This window comes from Vollenhovia emeryi, unplaced genomic scaffold (assembly GCF_000949405.1).
Source record: "Vollenhovia emeryi isolate VEMERY1.0 unplaced genomic scaffold, V.emery_V1.0 DF939181.1, whole genome shotgun sequence".
Taxonomy (NCBI): Eukaryota; Metazoa; Arthropoda; class Insecta; order Hymenoptera; family Formicidae; genus Vollenhovia; species Vollenhovia emeryi.
Window position 1 is genome coordinate 943,333 of NW_011967185.1, and position 22,509 is coordinate 965,841.

At 45.4% G+C, this 22,509-nt stretch overlaps 1 protein-coding gene across 2 annotated transcripts in view; it reads right to left on the reverse strand.

The window, feature by feature from the left end:
• Positions 1-11,467: 11,467 nt before the first annotated feature.
• Positions 11,468-22,509, reverse strand: part of LOC105563018 (heterogeneous nuclear ribonucleoprotein L) — a 190,765-nt gene continuing 179,723 nt past the window's right edge. For both annotated transcript variants that reach the window (XM_012014265.1, XM_012014264.1), the window contains 3 exons: positions 20,568-20,791; positions 17,137-17,396; positions 11,468-15,370 (listed from right to left, as the gene is read on the reverse strand). In XM_012014265.1, coding sequence (XP_011869655.1) covers positions 15,231-15,370; positions 17,137-17,396; positions 20,568-20,791 — 624 coding nt within the window. In that variant the 3' untranslated portion in view covers positions 11,468-15,230. The remainder of the gene's footprint in view (positions 15,371-17,136; positions 17,397-20,567; positions 20,792-22,509) is intronic.

Genomic DNA, 22,509 nt, shown 5'->3' on the forward strand with positions numbered 1-22,509 from the left:
GAATTCTACGTCCAAAAACACGTAAATTTTGTCTAAACCTTTTTTTTCGATTCCTGATAGATGGCGCTGCATTCGGCGAAAATTGGTTAAATCGTTTTCTTCAAGGGAAATCCCCATGTTTTATTGCATAATGATGCTACGTTGAAAAAAAGTAACTTTTGTCTGAAACATGTTTGTCGAATTATCGTAGATGTCTACGATAATTTTTTATCCGTTCTTAGCTTTACCCAGGATTAACGACGTGGACGTGACGGAAATTATAATCCCTTTGGGGTGCTTGTTTATTGTGAGTCCCCTCGCCTCTCACCATCGGGGTGCTTGTTTTAGGTGAGTCTTTCGATCTGATGCGCGATTCTCGAAAATATCGAAAAATGTCATTTTTGCGTTTTCAGCGCCATCTATCAAGATTACAAAAAAATGTTTCAGACAAAACTTACGTACTTTTTAACGTGGAATGCGAATCTGTTATAAAAAGTGGGGGTTCCCATTTTAGATTTTAAAGTTGTCTCCCGCCCCACCCACAGGGGTGGGGGTGGGAGGTCAATTTTGGTATCATTCGATAGCTCTTTCAAAAATAGGAAATACGTATTTTTCCGTTTTCCGATCCACCCACAATTTCTCGGGATATTCAACCGTTCCGGGACTTTTAGACCACCCTGTATAATATTATATACGATTTTTTAAATAGAATTTTTGTATACCAAATGTATGAAATATATTACCATATATTTTCACCTACTTTTTGAAATATATATTTTTCCGTGGGGGGCATAAATGAAAATCCAATGGGGTTAGGTCTGGAATCTCGGTGGCCAATTAATGGCGCTGCCACGACCAATCCACCGATTAGGGAAAATGACGTTGAGGTGTTGCATCACAAATCGGGGTGTAATGAGGAGGCTCCGTCATGCTGAAAGTACGTAACGCGCCGTGTAGTCAAAGGAACGTCTTCTAGTTGTTCTGGTAATGCACTTAGCAGAATTCCACGTAATTTTGCCCTGTCATACGATCTTCTAAAATAATGGTGCTTGCAAAGTAATTTTGCAACTGTACATTCAAATAGCTCCATCTCGGAAACAGCGGGGAACGGGACGTATATTCATACGAACGTTTTTGCTTAAAATGACCAATACTCCCAGAATATTGACCTTTCCTCCTGGAACACCCTGTATAACGAGAAAAATAAAATGCACGGAGCATGCGTTCGTTCATCTGGGCGCCGAGTGATGTCACACACGTGAAGGCGTATAACTGTGAGGTATACAGTAAAGTATCAAAATTACTTTGTTAAATAATGCAAGGTGTAACTGTATAACCCGGAGAGTATTCTGTGCACTAGGAATCACCGATGCCTTCCCACATGCATTTCTGCGCACGTCGACATATTTATACATTTTGTATATACATGGAAAATGCATATGTGTTCTACCTGCGCCTAAATTCATATGAGACGGCATCAGTGATTCCTAGCGTACGGCCACGGCCAGAGAGGCGCTGTCCGACGTTTCACAATAAGTTTTCGGAACATTCGTATGTGTCATTCCTGTGCTCTAATAATACGTCACTGCACATATCCGTGGGCAAAAGTTAGAATCTCTCGCATGATAGACTGCATTTCCGAAATTTATCGCACAACGTCGGACAACCTTTCCGACCACGGCTGCACGTCCATTGCCGACTGCTCTGACGAACGATCGCAGTTACACAAAAATGTATTTCTGAGTAGGTAGTATACAGTATAATTGGGGTGAGTGAATGTGGTATCGGAGGATGAGTCGAATCAAGATTAAAGACTCACATAAAAAAAAAAATGTCTACATGTATCTAAAGTGGCAGCGCGGGAGAGTGAATTGCTTGGCAACCGGCGGAGTTAGTGGAATAAGTCAAGGTACGTGAAGCCAGTAAGAGTCCTTCAATTTTAATGCGATTCACCCGTCAAAAACCTATTCACCCACTCTACTAATATATCTCGGAATTAGCTCGACCAGCATTCAAACCAACTTTAAGCAGAGCTTGTTCTAGCAAATTATTGACGTCAGATTTAAAAAGAAAAAGAAAAGAAAACGTTCGACGCCGAGTCAACATTGAAAAATCGTAAGAAAAGGTTCTTGGTCGAGACGAAATGTTTGGTATCGCAAAACTGGAGCATAAAGGAGAGTTCGATTTCAAATTGATTAAATTGACTCTGTACACGGAAGAAAGTTCGATAGACCCTTGGACGCTCTGTACATGAGATGGTCCGTGAAATTATTTATTTACTTGAAAAAGTGTGGTGCATCTCCCATATTCGTCTACGTTCCACGTAAGCTGTTATTAAAAATGGATCGCATGAAAATTACCTTCTGCCGACGAGCTATTTATGTTGTGTATTTGCAAAATAATAATAAAATGAAAAATAAGGACGAGTCAGAGCTTTTAAAGATTGATTGTTCTGTTTCGGGGTTATCGATATTATGCCATGGTATATGGTGTGGGTGTCAATGAATCGAGTCGCTGACGCTGGATATATATATATTGAGTAGTATATGTTTTAATGATGTGACTCCATAATATGTCAATATGCACAGGTAAATATTCATGTCATTATAATCGACGTGTTACAGTGTGTAATGTGATACGATAGTAGTCGATTTATAGTAACCACTTGTTTCCTTTTCCTCTTGTATATAATTAAGAACTTAAAATAACTCTAAAGAATAAACTACATCACTATCGGCTAGCGACTATTATTTAGCGATAATAATAGCCTACCATGTCTTTTACTAGCGGCGCACGATGAGTGTGTATATCGGTCTTTCTGTCCACTACTCCTTCCACCCTCTTATACTTCTTTCCCCTAACCGTGACCTATCCCCTGTAAATCTGTCGCCTTCAATTCTAGAAGTACCAAGTTTGTACAAGACTTGCGAGAGTTTGTTGTAATAACTTGATCACGACATTACTTCGATATTAATTCTGATTTAATACGCGATGCAGATACACACGCGACAGCGAATCCCGATGTTATCCGAAAAGAGGAATTTCGCTTCGCGACGATCACTGCCGAAAGGAAAACCATACTGTCTTGTGTATACGTAACGTAGCGTGAGAAAAGAATGCTTGGTACTTCTGGGATTAATGTTACCGATTCACGCACGCTGCTTCGCCTCTGTCGATCGCTTTGAGAGTAAAACTCCTCCGCTGCGACTTCCGTGCGACGTCTCAAGAAACTATCTGACAGCTCGTCTCTTTCATCCTGCATTGCGCTTACTGTAAATCATGTCGGTCGAATAAAAATTTAATTAATAAAATCCTCGCGAATAAACTTGCTAAATACGGAAGTGCGCCGGTACAGCAAGTACCACTAGAGACTTCAACGCGTGTTTTTTTTCGTGCACGTTTAGCGCCGCTGTCAGCGTTTAGCGCAAAGTTAAAGGAATTAATTGTCCCGTTGAATTGTAACCGAAACAAACAGCTTTGTTGTCGGACAATTACGCCGTGGCTCGACAAGTACGCAAATTATTGTTCTGAAATTTGCACAAGTGCGCATTATCAAAGGATGAAAGCGCATCGGCCCGTCAATGGGACAAGCGGCGCGACACAATTACGCGGACGCGAATCCGCGATACGACGAGAAGCGGCGTGATCGTTAAGTGTGTTCCTCGCGAACAGAGAATTTGTGAAGCAGATGATAGTTCTAGACACACATACAGGCGTCCCACATAAAGTCCTACAAGTGTATACCGGTGTGATAGTTACATAAGAGTGGATGAGAAGAGTTTCCTCTCGTATTAATAGAGATGTAATATACGTTTATATAATATATAGATGTATATGTATAAATATATGTTATATATATGGATGTGCGTGGATTGTGGTGGTGGTGGTGGTTGTGGCTGTGCTGTTGTGTTCAGTGTGTGACGGTATAATATGTGTATATATCTATATCTATATAATTTCTGTTGCGAGCAAGAGTTCCGAGTCGTAAAGCTCGTGTACATGCGATTTTGAATGTCGTTCGATCGTGTTTTCTTTCCCTTTTTCTCACAGCTTTCTTCTACCTGTCGCCTCCGGTCGGCGACGTGCGGCGGCGGTAAGGAAGCGCGATGCTCGCCACGCGTTTTTCGCGTCGACGTACACCCCTTTGCCGCCTACACTTTTAATATTAATTCCGCTGAATCATTCGGCCATCTTTTTTTTCCGGTTCACTTTCTCGAGATGTGCATTCGCCACGTGAAGGTGAGAGCTGTGCTATCTCGTAGAACGGCGAGCAGAGGGTAAATCGGATTGAAATTTCAAGTAACCAAATTGAAGTTGACGCATGTAATTCTGTGGGGTGTGTTGATTCTTATTAAAAATGGATAAATAAGGGAATGGCAAGACAGCGTATTTCTAATTTTTATGACAAAACTTAAAGAGTAAGCTTGCATATTTTTTTCAAAATATCTACCTTAAATGTCGACGTTTATTTTAAAATAAATTTTAAGAATATCACATTAATTAAAAGTAACGAAAGTAGCACAACAACGCGCATATGGTGAATGTATGTTCATGGTTTCAAATAAACTTAGACCTTCAAGATGACGATTGATTTCAACCCGATTCGTTCCTCTGCCGGAATTCTAGCCAGGCGGTTTGTCACTCTCACGTGCGTATTTCACACATTTCCGCTTTCATTCTCTCCCTCTCTCTCACTCCCATAAAAGTAACAACCATTCTCTCTAATGGAGCTACGTCTATTTCTCGATGCACAAAACATGAGCAGAGATCGCACGTCCACGTTGTCCGATCGCGTGAAAGAACAAAATCTTCAATTAGGCTGCCTGGTTTAAAAGGGAATCGATTTCCCGGGGGTTGCGACAGCGCGTTTCGGCCCTCCCCGGAAAAGTCACGCTTGGTCGAAAGGGTTAACAATTCCAGAACTAGATTTCAATACTTTATATTTCATGTCCAGTTTTTTTTTTCTATATATATTCTCATATAGAATCTGTAGATATACATTCTTGGCAAATTCGAAAAAACTGATTCCAAAATAGGAACAGATCATTGTGCGAACTATGTATACAGGGTGCAATTTGTGAGAAACACACGTGTCGTGTCGTGTTCTGCTCGATACTATACATATCTCTTTCTTGTATTTTTTGTTCTCATTATCCTTCGTCTTTCCGTGTTGCCTGAATTCGTCTTTGCCTTTCATTCTCCCTCTTTCGTTCGCTTCCATTTTCTCTTCAGTGTTTCCGGCATTTTTTTTTCATCTGAACGGTGGTACATTTGATAGGGTGCACAGGGCTGCTAGGCACAGATAATTGACTCGCAAATAACTCTTCAAACAACATTAGAGCGTACGACATACAAGTATTAATATACACATTACATCGTTATTTTTTTGTTTTCGTTTTTAGTAGCAACCACATTTTTATTGGAGCGTGTCCATGTGTGTATGTGTATGAGTGTGTGTGAGAATGCACGTGTCTCTCGTCGAGCTGCGTACAAAGCTTGTGCCGAGATGTTGCCCGATGCGGGATGCTCTGCCATGTTTCGGACCTTCCCTCGATCTTTAGCACGCTCTTTCCCGCCGGTCGATACACGCCGGCTTAAATTTTACATCACCCGCAAATCGGTCCGGAGGAAATTCCGCTTTTTGAATGTTTCATTAAATTTTCTGTGGTGTATCAATGAACCGATATATCTATATGTACAAAGGACCCAAGGTACACTCTTTCACCGTAAAATTCCTGAACGCGTAAGTACTCAGCGACCGGTGAAAGAAGGGATTGAGGATGGGAATTCAAGTTCCGTTGTGCGTCACAATACTTTTGTATGGCAAGAACACCCTCCTGAGAAGTGAAAGAAATTGGAATAGGCGATAAGAACATGCCCATCAGGCACCATTATTGCACGTTATTGTACCTCACCGTCGAGTGCGCGCGTGTACGTGTCGCTTGGTGTGAATAGATCGTTTTCCACGACGTGGCTTACGGTATCTACGGCGCGCTGCGGCACGACGGGCTATTGTGGACGGTCAATGCTTGATTGACACGGCCAGGTTCGAAATTATGGCCCGCGCTATATGGGGCGCCGCGTGACGACCGGGACGTTCCTTGAATGAGCAACCAAATCGAATCTGTCTCGAGAAGCGACGCGTCGCGAATTTCCACCCAGCACGGCTCACCACCGTCGGTCCCCGCGATCGCCTTTCCGCGTCGGACTTAATTAATTAAATTAATCGAACGCAAGCTTTCCGGAACAGAAGCTCGCAAGCTTGTTTAATCTAAGTCCCGCATCCGCACTAATTTCTGTGGCTTCTCTGGATGCGCTAATACTGCGATCCGTACTGAGAGCCAATCGGCGAGGGCGAGTGAATAAAGGGGTTGGCTGCGAAATTTAAAATTCAATCGGTAATCGCATTGGCACGTCTTCTCTGTGCGAGCCGCTTGATTGTACAGTTCCGCCGAGCATTTTGTATTTATAAAAACACACACACAGGTGACACAATTGCTAAAATAATTCCAACTTCTAATGAAATATTTAATAAATAAATTCTAATTCCTAAATTGTCACGATTCCGTAAATTAAAATCTATTTTGCCTAGCGATCGCGCAGGGTCTCGCTCGATCGTCTCTCGTTCAAGTGAAATGCGTCGGAATTTCGAGAGCTCGTCGCGTTCGAGAAATTTGACGAAAAATGTAATCTATCGTTCGACGAAATATCGCCACGGGGTCATAACCGATTGCGGGAAGAGATGTACTCTCCCTCCCAAATAAAACGTCGATTGTCTTTCGCGATGTGATCCAACGACTAAGATCAATTAAAACGGCAGAAGCACGAAGGAAGTGGCTAGAGATTTTCACGCAATAAAAGGAGCGCTCCTCGCTAAACGACCGGACAAGCCGTGGAGTTACGCGCGACCGATCTAACGGATCATTTGCGATCTCGTCGGCATTGGCGATCCAGCGTGGACCATCCTGACGCAGCGGCAGTCGCCCCGTGCTCCCCGTCGTTTCGTGTGAACTGGGTGTCGTGTGCGAGTGGGTGGGTATGTATGCTGGTGATGCACATGATGATTGATGCGTTATAATAATGTGTATACGTGTACACAGTCAACAAATCTTATTACATCTAATTTGTCTTTTTTTCACGCAGCGATGGGAAGACAGAGCTTAGAGACCCTTCCGGCTCCGATGTACAATAACGCGGTGGGGAAGATTGGGCGGAAACAGGTAAAAAGGATACGCGAGGGCAAAGTGGGTGCGAGGGAGAGGGACGGAGTAGGGGGGGGGCGGGGGTAAGGGACAAGGTGATCGATAGTCGGCGTGCTTCTAATTTTTATTCGGGATGTCGAAAGGCAGGGGGGGGGAGGACGGGGAGGAGGGGACACACCGAGAGGGGACATTTAGAAACATTGATATGGCGCATGGTAGTGCTCGGGGTGTCTAGAACCTGATATGTAGGAGCAGGTATACGTCACCGGTAATACTTGGGTTCGTTGGGGGATCGCTAGAAAGGCTACACTGCGCTTTGGCTTGTTTTGTACGATCCGGTCGCGCGCGCGCGCCCGAAGATCCGATTCGAGAAACGGAAACTGTACAGTTTGTTAAATTTGTGTTAATTAAAATAAAATTTGTATAGCTTTTATTTAATTTAATGGACTTACATCAGTTAAAATAAAGTCACCGTGTTATAAGATTGTCGTAATACGTAACGATTTTGCATACTGCTTTTAGGAGATATTTTAAAATAGTCACGTGAATGTAACTAAAGGGTAAAACTTACAAAATCCTACCGTTCTGATTATCCGTAGACTAGATTAATTTAATTAGGCAAACTAAATAAATTAATGCGAATGTTCTTGCGTTTCTTCGTTCATTCCATCTATCGAACTCGTTGAAATGAACAATACGAAATCCTGATAACGAGAGGCAGGATCGTCGGATGAGCTCACGTAACTCTTTCTTCGTGTACAAAAGAAATCAAAGCGCACCGGTATTAATACCCTTTCGCAATACCATTAATTAATAACAATATTAACGATATGTACCTACGCTGCATTAACCACCTAAGTATCTAACTAACGAGCATTAAACCTAACGCCTTAAACGCAATGTTCATTTAACATATGTACTTATTTCGGGCCCGGCGTTCGCAACGCGGCCGCGGCCTATAAATAATCATAACACTAATAATAAGGATTAATGATAATTACATTATCGATAATTAACCAATAAAACCTCATGCGATTGCAAATATATACATATAGATGGGATATGTATTAGTAAGATCTAAAACCAGTTATTATCCATAGCTTGCTCTCAAAGTTACAATTAATTATCGACACAGATGGCTTCATCTTTACAACCTCGAGTTCGGTGTGGTATGTTATGCGTTACGCACGTGGTATTCTGCGTGAGATAACATGTAGTCGTGCTTACATACACAGTGCCTATGTATACCTCTCTACCTGGAATACTGTACCGTTTACAGGATCACTACGGGCTACCAAATTACAATTTGATTTTGTACACGTTTAGAACCTGTTCACCAGAAGATGTCCGCGAGATGTCCCCGGACTCATCGTATAATATAGTATATTTACGCAATGTACTTTTATTTATTTCCGCGATTAACGCGTGTCTGCTTACGTTTTCTCGTCCACCGATGCGTTTAATTTAATTAGTAGATCCACTAGATAAGCGTGACACTTAGCGCGAGAGAGAGAGTACGCGAACTTACTCGTAGGGGTTCCTCTTCGTACCAAAAAGAAAAGAGACAAGAAAAAGTAAGCTATGTACATCCATTCGTCCATTGGAAAGAGACGCGCGATTAATCTTAAATCGTATGTGTCTTTTCTATATCCACCCCTGCCCCCTTTCAACCCTTAACTGCAGCGCCAGGCTCCCGAGGACTTACTTTTGGAACGTTATCTCCTCAAGGGTAAATTTCTCATTATTTCTCCTTCGATCAATCAGACATGCTTTTATAACGCGACGGAGTAACGCTTCCTTGTTCTTTTTTTTTAACGTAAGCACGGGAAAGAAATTTAGTCCTGTTGAGAAGCGTTTGTCTCTATTGTCGTTTGCTCATTGCGCCGATCTCGTTGAGCCTCTCGACCGCGGCCGCGCAGAAAGTGCGAGCCCGCCGTTACAAAACGAACCGCCGAATATTTTTACGCCATCGCCGGACGCATCCGCCGTCGTTTCCTCCCCCCGATTGTGTCTTTCGACGCGGCGCGTAATTACGCAATCGCGCAATTCTCCCCCCGGGAATTCTGCGGCGTCAGTCCCGGCGGGTGCCCCGGTCGAGGGTTGATATGCAAACCGTGAGCTTCTCACCCCCTCCCTCGGCGCGAGGCTCGTCATCTTCTGATGCACAGTACTCGAAATGATGTATATATATATATATATATATATATTTATTTATTCAATTAAAATGTATTGTACAGATTATATACACACGTATATATATATACCCATATATATAATCTGTATAATATATGTATATATATTATACAGATAACAAGTATTTGTACATGTTATGTCTCTCTTTAGATTTAACCCCCTTCCAACTGGCTAGTGCCACTCTATCGCGACGGGACAAGCGGCTGCCCTTAGGAATTTTTGCGGATTACGAAACTATCTGAGTTTCACCTCGCTCTCATCTTGTTCGTCATCGGGCTAATCTATCGGTCCTGGGTTTGACGTTTATCGGAGACCATCGGGCCTACATACATTAGATCTACAACCTGGTTCTCGGCTCTTCACTCTTTCCTCTTTTTTTTCATTTTGTTTTAATTACGCTCGCGGCGCACGCGGAAAAGGGTTAAATGTAAAAGGTCGATCGTCGAAAAGGAGGGTGAGAAGGGGGCGAGGGGTGGACGCGCCTGGGACTCCATCCCCGTTTGCGCGGTCTCGCGCCGGATCGAAAATGCGGCGACCGGGACGAGCGTGTTTGTATGTTAAGCGAGCGTTCGTTGTAATTACGTTCTACGTACGTTTCTTTACTTACTTTACCGGAGTCTTAGCGCGCGGGTAAAGTGTCAGAAAATAAGCGACAGTCTGGTTATGCGCGCTCGATTCCTCGATTTAAAAGCGCCCTTTTCACGACGCGCTGTGTTAAACTTGGAGCGGGATCCTCGTCGTTCGAAAGTATCGCTCCAGTCGAGATGCTGCGGAAAATGCTGCACCGCTGCTGTACAATTCCTCGAGAAACTGAGACGAGCGATCGATCTCGCGAGTCTCGTCTCCCTTTTTTTTTCCTTCCTCGATTTACTGCACTCACTTTCGAGAGAAACAAAGACACAAAAGTAAAAAAAAAAGAGCGAGTAAAAGTAAAGACAAAATTCTCATATTATCAAGAGCTGCAGGAAAAATTTCAATATTTAATTAAATAAGAGGCAAGGGGCTTACTCGCGCGAACAATCGTGGATAAAAGTAATTGCTTAATTTTTTCTGAGTAATATGAAGAATTAAGATAAATTCCTTTAAAACAATCCGAGAAAGATCGGTTTTTTTTTGTTCTAAAAGTGTCCGAGACTGAAGTCGAATGGATTTTACATTCGAAAGTGCGGCCTCGAGAAATTGCACGACCGGGTGACGTTACATCTCGAAGATTCGTCTATTCGATTAGATATCGAGTACGCATCGACATACACTCTTGATTTAAACGCCGTACTCCGCATCACATAAATATAAATATATATATATGTGTATATATATATTTATATTTATGTATATGTATTTTATATATATTTATCTACAAAACTGTATGATATGATTACACGTCCTAAACTGCTTAGAATCTAACTTGCCTTACGTCTTAGGTCCTGTTTTGCTAAAATCAAAACTTCGAAGGGCTCCTCGGGTGAAACGTGATGTGTGTACTTCCCTATAAGGGAACCGACCTAAATTTTACATATATTAGTAATTACAGAGTTATAATAATAATAATAATAATAAAAATATAAGAATGTGATGTAAAGCAATTCGTCACTATCTTCCCAGAGAGGAGCGGGTCTCCGGGGGGCCCCGATAAAATAATCTATGTATGTCTCGTTGGAACATGAATGCAACCGTGAATCAAAGTGCGATAACGAAACGACGCGCGGTGAATCGGCGCGCGTCGCTTTCTAGCTTAGTACCTTCTTGTTTCATTTACTTCTCTCCCTTGTTTCTCCGCCCTTTGCTCCCACGCGGTTTCTCCCCGCGTCGACACGTCGATCGTCCCTTACGATCGACAACGGCTTCAGCGTTCTCCTCGCCGTCGGCGATCGTCGCGGGGATCGTTCCCCGGCGCGCGGCCGAAGCCCCCATTTTAAAAACGGTACACACACAACTTATCCTCTAATCGTATTGTAACAAATATTGCCTCGAATATATAAACTTTGTATCCTTATTTAAATTATATCTCATTTGCGTTAGGTCTCTCTTTCTCTCTCTATCTCTCCCACTCTTTCGCTCCCTCTCTCTTTCTCTCGTTTTCTCTCTCTCTCTCTCTCTCTCTCTCTCTCTCTCTCTCTCTCTCTCTCTCTCTCTCACGGACAATGGACAAAACGGCGGGTTGATATTCACGCATCTTTCAAGGGCGCGCGCGTTTCGGCCCTTATTATCTTACGTTACGTATGGCCGAGAAGTCAAAGAGTCTATTTTATTTATTTTAGTTTAGTAGTAGTCGTTTGGTTCGCTTCGCAAAATTTGTTCGGAGATCTAAAACCATTCTTATAAAAACGCCCCTCGGCCCGACAAAATATTACCGAGGGACACTAATATATCGTGTGTTTTTTTTTGTGTGTCGTCGACTTCATCGTTCTTTATTATCGTGTTGGTGTACGTGTGTGTACTTTTTTTTTATTCATTTTCTCTTCGCTTCGATATATAAAATTCTCAATTCGCAGAATCCGCGATCTGATCAAAGGTGTACGGGGTGCCGCGCGGCGCTCGTCGGAGCGCGCGAGCACCGATACGTGTCGTCTCGTCGCAACCTGAACACTACAGCTTTAATTGGGGGAGGGAGGGGGAGGAGAAGGTGGGCCGGGGATTTCTTCGTTTATTCGATTGGAGAAGCGGAGGTACAAGTGAAGACAGAGTGGAAACGGTTTAGTCCTCTTAATTGATAGCAGTCTAGACGACTTTATTGTTAATATGTTTAGGACCCGCGAGAAGCCCCGCGCGACGTAGGGAAATCAAGAAGCAGTCGAGGCTTAATCTTTCACGTCCATCATAAAAACAGATCGGCAACGTGACGGGCGGTCACGTTCGATCGCGAGATTAATTGGGATGACACGTGGCTCCGCGTGAACGCGGTTGATCGTTACTGGTAGGGTCACAGGTTCGATCCCCCGACCCTCATCCCTGTATAAGCTAAACAACAAAAGCATTTACTTCCGTAAAAGAGAATAAAAAAAAACACTTTTGTTGAAAGTATCGAAATTTAGCAGCTGACTCTTAGGTTCTCCATTGTTTATTCGGTTGCACCTTGTCAACGGTGGATTCTATTCCTGGTTGACACAAATTGTGCCTCTCTTCTTTCCACCCAGCGTTTCCACCCTCGTCGTTATCAGTAATTGTATCTTGTACAAGGTGATCCGACTCTGATCCGGGTAACCGGAATCGGTACAACTTTATTCTCGCGACTAAAATGCCTTTTCCATAGGAAAAGCCACAAGAAAGAAAATTAGCAAGTATGTCGTTCGTAAAATAGCGACTTTATGTTTTCTTACTTGGAGATACAAAGATTTAAAACTAAAACGCAACAAAGTTTCAAATTCTACAGATTTATAGAATGCACAATTATAAGAATGCATATGAAACAATACGTTAAATATTATTTTATATGTCAGAATAATTGATAAATCTAAGTATTTAAAAATCTTTTTCCTTCCAATTGTTGTATAGTAAGTGCAAGTCGCCAGTGAAGCGTGACCGTAAGCGTTTGCACTTAGATTTGGTAATTTAAATAATAATTAAAAATCTTCGCGACTAGATTGAGGTCAAAGGCCATAGAGAAAAGCTGCATGCAAAAGTTACTCTATGTAGAATACAAACTTGTTGCCGCAAATCCTTAAAAACATCGTTACTCTAATTAAATATTCAGAATAGTCTTCGTTCAAGAGTTCCAATACGAAATCATTATCCATGTTAAAAAGAGATTTCGGATCAGATTGTCCGGATGAGTGTTAAAATATCGGCGCTAATGTAAAAAAAAAAAAACGGATGTTCGCGGTAAACGACGAGGAGAAAACATTGCCGCGCGACGCTCGCCGCGGGCCGAGCTTATCACGACGAGCAGCGCGTTATTAGACACTCAAAAGCGGGATTGGCTGCGTTCTCGCAGGTCGCGCAGTTTTATGGAGCACGATTGATTCAGATCATTCCTCTGAACACTCCCCTATAATTCTATTTCCCGTGCTTAATAAGTGGTCGGTGAGAAATCTCCGGTTCGTTTATTGGATCCCACAGAATATGGTCGTCGAGGGGCCGCGCTGGCGCGGCTTCAGAACAAATGTCGTGGCGTCGCGGACGTAGCGCCGCGGCGCCGTGAGTTTTCGGGGGGTGAATCAATCAAGGTGACGCGAGCGAACGAACGAGAGAGCGCCTCGTCGCGATCGTGAGAACGCCGAGACGCCATATATCCGGGCTTCGCGGAAGCAGCGCCCACCTGTCTGCTTCGCGAGCAACCACGTGGGATTCCGCACTTTTCGCACTCGACACGGCGTCCGGTTCCCTCCCGCGGAGCCGCGCTCTTCCGAGAGGATTTCCTCGATCTTCCCAGCCGTCCCCCTCTTCCGAGAGGTTCGATCCTCCTCCTCGAACGCGATTCCTCTTCCAAAGCAGTTGGACCGTCCCCGAGCCGTCCCATTACTATCAAGAGAGATCAGCAGCGGCAGATGACCTTCTCGACGGTGGTCGGAAAACAGATTCAGTCTCCTTTTCAGTCGTTCTACGAAGTCATCTCAGATTCTTCATCACCCTTCAACCATTCCCTTTCTGATAGATCGTATTTTCAACTGTTTTCCGAGAGATATCTTCAAACTTCTCCGAACGATTTCTCTCTCGGAGGGGCCAAACTTTCCGCGAGCTGCCTCTTCTCCGAGACAGCTTCGCTCTATCCCCGGGTCGTTTCATCTTCTTCGATCCATCTCTCTTAACTAATGGAGCGCCAGCATCTTCTCTGGCCCGGCAAGTTTCTATCCCTCTTCAGAGCGCTTTCTCGTGTGGCAATCTTGCTCGAGACGGTCCTTGGTTCTCTCAAAGAAATTCCTCGGCACCGGGCGCCGATCCGTCGAGCGACAGGTTTCCGCGAAAAAAATGGCCCGCGCGCGCGGTTCCTCGCGTAACGTACCGATTTACTTCCAAGCCCTTTGATATGTATGCGCGTCGGAGGCCGCGCTGGTCTCCGAGCTATTTACAGGAGGTCTCCAAAATTGGAACGCGGCGTGTCATTCGTCTCGCCCTTCCCCGCGAGACGCCGCGAAAATTCGTGACCAGCCGGCCGCGAAGGATTCCCCGCGGCTTCAGCAGCACCGACGACGCTGCTCCGCCGCGACGTTTTCCCTCCGACGTGTCTCCTCCGTTGCACTTATATACCCCACCTCTCGTCGGACGCCGAGTCCCCCGTGTCCGACCCACGTTGACAACGTGTCTCTAGCGGGACACGGTACTATTTAGGCGTCGAGTTACACACCGTACCATCGGAAACTTTCCCAAGCCTTCGACCGCGACGGGATGAAGACTCCGAGAGCGACGTGTCCAAGAATACACGCGACCCTTTTCCGAAGCCGGTAGACCTCGGCGGACAGGCCGGCGGAACACACGACCGGTCCGGTCTCCCTGTCGCGTTCGATCGAAAATAAACGCTGCCGCGACGTGCGTTTCCTTGTCGCCGCGGGGAAACGTGACCCCGATTATTCTTCTCGTCCTCGGAGAGTTCATCCTCGGCCGATCTCGCGTGCGTTCGTCTCACCCAGCCCGTCAGGGTACGGGCCCGCCGTATCAGTAGGGCCAGAAGGTAGGCAATGGGGGCGGAGGTGGTGGCGGTACGGTCGGATAAAGGGTCGGGGTGGCTATCAGGAGACAGGTGGGTGGCGGCAGGGGCGGCGGTACTGGCGGCGGCGGCGGTAGGACTGGAGACAGCGTTATCGCTGTGGCTGCGGGGTGCAGGGCCGTGCCCGCCGTCGCGGGGGCACACAACGGATGCAGGGCGGCGAGTGAGGGGCGCTGGCGGTGACGCTGACGCTGCTGGCCCTGGACCTCGCCGTTCTATTCCGAGTCCTGCTGCATTTTGACGTGGCCATTACCAGCGGAATTGCTCGACGCGCTGCCGCTGCTGGGCGGGAAGCTCGTGGGTATGGTGCGCGACGACGAGAAACAGAGCTTCATGATGTAGGGGAACTTGCCGTCTGCAACAGACAAGCGCGGCGAGGGGACCGCCTTGTAATATTTCCGCCGCCAAGCGAAGGGACTGCCGAGTCGACGGGGATCGCCCGGGTCGCAAACGTTCCGGGCGTTTCGAGTTTCCTCGAGTTCGACAGCTCTCGCTGTCTAGCGGGATCATCGGGGAGAGCTAGGACTTTGCACGAGTTCCCTGTGCATTGCGATTCTAATCGTTAGTTACGACGTCGCTGTCGACCCCGGCCCTCGTCCCGTGGACACCTCGGTTTAGAAAAGGTCGATTGGAGAAACTTGATTGCGAGTAAGGGGGGGGGGGGGACGAGGTGTAATCCGTTTTAGGAACAATGAACTGATACATACATACGTGGGCCATTTGAAAAGTTCTCGGAATTAATTATACATGCCATCGCACGCGGACGTCACACGTTAAATGACAGGTTCCACCTTTTTATCGGAACGCGTAGAAAGTCCCAATTCATTCCATCGAATAGATTCATCTTTGATAGGTCTGTAAGTAACTTTAGCGTAATTTTGGAAAAATGAATTACTCGAAGTGCCGCTACGATTAACAGAGTTTCGTATCTTTGGCTTTTTCGTCGAAGATACAGATACATTTCCTGAATTCCTTCGATTTCGATATAGGTAACAAGATGCACTGAATTGTTTTTCTGGAGAAAGATACAGCTACTATCTGTATCCGTATACTGGCTTTTAAAAAGATACCAAGCCCTGATTGCCACTTGCTGGTACTGGCAGTCAGAGCTTGGTATGTTAACTTTCTTTCGTCAAGGATACACACACAGGGTAGGCCATTTTAATGTGTATCCACTGAAATATCTCAAAATCTGTAAGTGTAAGACAAAAATGTTTCCGACACAAGTTGTTTGGCTTCGAGGGGGACATAAGAAAGTGACGTTTACCTGACCTTCAAGCAATTATTCAAGGTCAAATTAATGACGCCATCTTATGTCCCCCCTCGAAACCAAACAACTTCTGTCTGAAACATTTTTGTCTTAAACTTATATAGTAGATTTTGAGATATTTCAGTGGACACATTAAAAGGCCTACCTTATATAAGATAAATTTTCAGTGAAGAGATACAATATATAGTATCTGTACCTGTATCTTTTAAAGAAAAAAGATACCAAAAGCTCTGGTGATTAAGTATCCGCGAGTTAAGGTACGATTTGTTGTCGCATCCTTCGTTTTCGTCGGATGAAGACGTGAAAGAGGAGAATGATGGATATTTTGTATTACTTGATAAAGTTTCGTAATGAGTTAATGGTCTCGGAGCGTAGATGGCTCAGGTGCATTAATATAAGAAGAGATGACGTCAAAGGATAAAAATTGTAAAAGGACACGGAGCGGTTTTCCCCATTTTATTCCGAGCACTTTTCAAATGGCCCTCGTATAAAAAAAAATGTTCTCAAAAATCAAATACTTCGATTCGTTCCCAACGTTGATAACTTTTACAGTTGAGACGATGGTCCGTTTTCTCGGCTTTACCTTCCGATATGAAAACGATCGCGTCGAGAGTCTTGGAATGGAAGCATAAACGGGAACTAAGTGGACTTGACTACGTGGCACGAAGAGAATCGTAAAAAGCCGAACGAGAGAAGTGAAATCCGAGTCCAAGTCGTACGGATAAGCGATAAAGTCGCGTCGACCAACCGCGGGGTATCATAATCGCGTAAAATGCGCGCGAGCCGCTATCTCGCGAGAGAAATCCGAGAGAGTTTTACGATCCGCGCACGATCGTACGTACGATACTCACTGCTGTTCTCGAGCGCCGTGTGATTGCATTCCATGATAGCGGCCACCGCGATACCGACGCTGCTGAACTCGATCAGGCCGGAGGACGATCGTTCCGATTTCAGGGGGAACAGCTTGATCGTCGTCGGTGCCTCGATGCCGCGCTCCACGAACACGCGATTCACTGTTTCCTCGGTTAGATCCGGCGGGGTGTTGAAGAAGTGGACTATCTTCGACGGTGGTTGTATCCTGTTCTTGTTGGCCATCGCGGGATTCAGGAATCTGCAACAGTACGTCAAACATCGGGGATTGTAGACTCGGATGAAAATCGCGGCCCCCGCCGACCAGCTATGCGCTATACGCACGTGACATATTCATCGCGCGTATTCATCTGGTCTTGATTAGGTTTCGCGCCTCGTACAGTCGGGGAAAGTATACGAACGCCCTCGGCTGGATATTTTCGGACCGAGCCAGAATCGCGTCAGCTTGAGATATTATTGATAAAAACGCGGAACACGCCGATATGTCAATCGTCGGTTTTTGAAAAAAAGAGAATAGGAAATGCATTTGATATTTTTCGTCCAACGTTCACGACGATTGGACAGATGTATCGTCGTTCAACGAATTTCGTACAAAATATCATACTCTCTAAAAATCAATCGGAGAATTCTGAAAATAGTGAATAGTCACTGATTCACGTACGGTTGTAAGTATAATTTAAAAAAAAACTTTTTTAAAAAGGTAACAAAGGACGCCAAGTATAAGCGTACGATTCGAATAAGAACTGTATGATTTAATTAGTTGTATATATTTTATGTTACCACGAAACGTTTTTTAGATTTTTACAGAGTATTACATTTAGAGAAATTTACATAATTTAATCGGAAAAGCTAATCGGAAAAATTAATCATCGGAAACACTGTTTAATTGGTTTATCCGATGGAAATTTTTCTCAGTTTAACCAATTAAACAGTGTACACTGAGAAAAATTTCCATCGGATAAACCAATTAAACAGTGTATGTACATTGAGAAAAATTTTCATCGGCTAAACCAATTAAACAGCGTTTCCGATGGTTAACTTTTCCGATTACGTTTTCCGATTAAATTATGAATACATCCGAAGAAATGCAGTTACCGATGGAACTTGATTGAAAAACCGATCACATTTTTCATCAGATATATCCGTTTGTTATTATGTAATTGGACTATCCGATTGTATTTAATCGGACATTTTTCTCAGTGTACAGGACGACGAACATATCTCGAGATTCGGAGTGGACAGTTTCATCATCTCGAGACGCAAAGAAGCGATATCGGGGGAAAATTAAAGAACCTCGTAACATTACTATTCTTTATTTCTTCCTTTCCCGCGGACAGCTTTGATGAAGCCTCGAGGGGAATATGCCCGGCACAGAATTGCTCCCTTTCACGTTTCGCGCAATGCCGGGCGTCTTATTTCCAACAAAGATGTCAGCTTACATCCTAGTCCCTCAATTACGAGCGAACGAAAGCGGATTTCCGCCCGGAGAAGGAAAAACGTCCTCGGAGAACGTCTCCGCGCAGTTTGTCTTTCGCGAGCTTCGGGGAACTTCTTGCGATTGACTTCTCGCAATCAGAGCTCGCGCGCCCAGAACGGGAGGGGGACCCGCTTCCCTGCGGGCGATTAAGTTTTTCGACGAGGCAAAACGCCCATTTCGCCCGGCGGAGGCACTTTTTACCCTCGCCCCTCGAAAAAGCACGCATCACGCGGCGGTGTGTTTCTTCGCTTTGTTAAATTATTCGTTTTAATGAATTGCCCTGCCGCGGGACGTGCCTGAGCGAAGAAATTTAAATTGGCTCTTTCAGAATCGCCGTTAAATGAACGAGGGAGTTAGCGATAAGTCGAAAGGGGGGGGATTTTAGAAAGGAACGAGGAGAAGGGGTTGCCCACCCGGGAACTTTGAAAATTTTAATTTAAATAAATTGCCCGCGCTAACTGCAACGCCCCATTGTCGGGCAATAATTATACTCCTGGACAATGAATATCAGGTAAGGCGGGAGGGGCGGTCTTTTACATGAACCAGCCGTTAATTAAGCCAGTTTTGCTCCACATGCATCTCTAGTTCTATCCACGGCGCTCTTGTGTCGTGCGTACGAGAAACCAAATTTCTCCTTCCCGGACACGCAATTTTCACGCACGGGCGAAAACCTCGTTCGGAGACGGCGTCCGCGCACGCTCGCCGGTAATCCGCGCCGGCGGACAATCGGAAGAGAGCTGCAACTTAATCGGCGAGCCGGATATCATCAGGCACGCCCTTTCGAGCGAGCGAAGGGCGGCCAGCCGGCGAGCGCGCCGGACCAGACGCGAAATCGCGGCGGTGTCGTTAGCTCCTATTCAACCTTTAGATTTGATTCTTCCGCTCGAGCGCGTCCGCGCGTCCCGGAGCGTGACCGGGGACACAGAGCCGCGTGACTCGAACTGGGAGGGAGAAAGAGAGAGAGTGTGTGTGAGAGAGAGAGAGAGAGGGGGAGAGGGAGAGAGAGATTTAAATCGCACTCGTTTACGTGTCCTCATTTAATTAGTCTCCCGAGTTTAATCTCGCGGAGTACCATCGTAACTTGCCGGATCGCACCCCGTACGAGCTCCGCGCTCTGCGTTTTATCGCCCTACCCCTGTGAGATTCCGCGCGAGGGATGACGATGGGAGTAGGTCGATAGCGGAGGACCGCGTTATCGGGACCGTGTTTGCCAAGATCGATGACTTCGGCGCGAAGGGTGTGGGCAGGTCGATTTATTACGAGCCTAATCGATGTGTCCGGCAGGAATCTAATCTTGCGAGGGGCCGAAAAAGGTATTCCGATACATTTCATTATTATTGTAATATGTAACAAGGGGTCTTTAAAGCTTAATTAGACACGTTTGCCGGTCAAACGGAAGCCGTTAGAAATTTAGTATACTATACCTAGTATACTACACTATATTTAGTATACAATTGAAACGAGTAGCGTAATAATTTATACCGTTCATTTATCTTTGCACGGCATTGCTCATAAATGCCTTCGTTCTCGGGTACACGTGACAAGTAAGTTTAGTGAAAATTGTATCATTTACCGTTCGCGTTCGCGGTAAAATTATTCCTCCCGATCCATCGCGGGATCTAATGGCGAGGCGTTAAACGCGAAGCCGCGACGGATCGTTTCGCGCGGCACGAATTTGTCACGCGTGAGTTCGCGGATAAAACGCGCGATCAAATGGCGAGGAAAGAAACAGTCGCCGGGAAAACTCGAAGGCGCACCTTTCGCGACGAAAATTTATATATACATATATATACTCCCGTCATATATACAGGGCGAGAAAATGTCGCGGCGGAGAATGGGAGGAAGATCAAGCGGAGACAAATGGTCTTCAACGTGAAGGGGGCGAGGGGAGCGGAGGGAAAAATGAGGGGTAAAACGCGGCGAGTTGCCACTCACCTGTTATTCTTACTTCCCGTGAAGTCCTTGAAGCTCGCCGTCTTGTCGGGTAGTATGTAGGGGTTGGTTACATCTGAGAGAAAGGCCTGCTTCGAGAAGCCGAGCTGCAGCCTGCCGTCCGTTCCGATCGTGACGTTGTTCAGGTTCTGTAGACACCGTTCCACGGCTATGCTGTCTCCCATCTGTATCATCGCGCAACCCTCCTTCGTTTTCAGGAATTTAACCTGCGACGAAGAGACAGAGAGCAACTTGAGATTTGTCGTCCGGACGGGGGGGGGGGAGGGGGTCGCGAACCGACCAACGCGATCGGTCCCTCGTCGTCGGTAATTTACATAGAGAATCAGGGCAATGGACTGTACGCACTCTAGAAGTCAATCAGTGGATTATCACTGAAAACAGCGAATAGTTACCGATTTGCAGTTATAAGTATCATTGAAAATCGCAGTGGTATACTTATAACAGTAAATTGGAGACCCTCTAATCAGAGTCTGGCCGTAAGGAAGCACGCTGTGACTTGTCCGCCATTTTTCGTCAATTTGCGCCAGCTTTATAAAGTGGTGATTATTCAGTTTAGCTCCCTCATTCATAAATCGAATAAAATTAGGCCCATATTGGGCGCGTTTTCGCTCAAAACAAGAGAGTCTAGCAGATAAAAGTATCGCCCCGCGAAGCGAGATATAAATTGTTAAAGTTGACCACTTTTACGGGGATTAAGAAACCTGTCATATACCGACGAAATGCAAAGTACGAGGTCTGTCCCAAAAGGATCCGACCTCGTAGGTCTCTATGCTGTCTCCCATCTGCAGGCCACAAAGTAGATACCAGACGAAAGGTTTCGTCAAACTGATCGCAGATATGCCAGTCTGAGAGTGTACCTATTTAACGTTCCAGCGATATCGGGCTCCGAAGGTTCCATTCCATTCCAAACAAATGGTTGGTGTCTGTCCGGACGGCTCCATCGCTTACGTCCTGGGAATTTTTGGAGCCCGATATCTCTGGAACGTTAAATAGGTGCACTCTGAGACTGACATATCTGCGGTCATCTTGACCGAGACCTTTCGTTCGGCACCTACTCTGCGACCAAAATCGAATGCGAAAGAAATGGGGCCGATCTTGTTTCCACTCTTGCCAAAAACTTGGCAGTCTTTTAAGCGGCTCGGGATCGACACAACTGCGTTCTGTTGCCGACTGAACAGCTGTTGGGTCGTGCCGCTTGGTGGGGACACTTCTAAAGATCCACCCTGAATACTGAATACCTGTTTTTCATAATGGGACACAGATATACGCAGGAGGTCGGATACTTTTGGGACAGACCTCGTATTTTCTGCTTTACTAACTGCAGAGTGAGACAGCACGATGGCGCACATATAGTTTTCTCTCGCAGGAATTTGACGAAAAATGGCGGATACCAACCTTACCAAGTGATACGGCGAGACTCCGATTAGAGGGTCTCTGCTGTAAATCAATGACCGTTCGCTGCTTTCAGTGATGATCCATTGATCGATTGTTAGAGAATGGAGTGTGGGTTTAAAAGTATTCGATGCCCGCCACTTTAAACTTCCGTGCAGCCTTCTCGATAATTCGGCGAGAGTACGTTGTTCAGCGTTCAAGTCACTCCTCCGGTGTTTGATTGGAAAGCGCGTGTTTAATGAAGGGACCGTTTATGAGTCCATATAGCAGCGGGATTTGGCTCTTGTTAAATATAAACACATGAGCTCCCGCTAATCCTTGTTAAATGTATAAACGCACGCCGGAAACCGGAGGCTGCCGGTCGGTCCTCGTTAAACGCAGGTACGTGTGTCGTGTGTAGGACGTCAATGGCCTCCGTCGTGTTAACGCGAGGTACCATGACGATAATTAAGTCATGCGACCCTTTTGTTCGGTCCCACCAGCTCGTTCCATTTAACACTCTAAACACGTGCTATGGGCGCCACACAAAGGT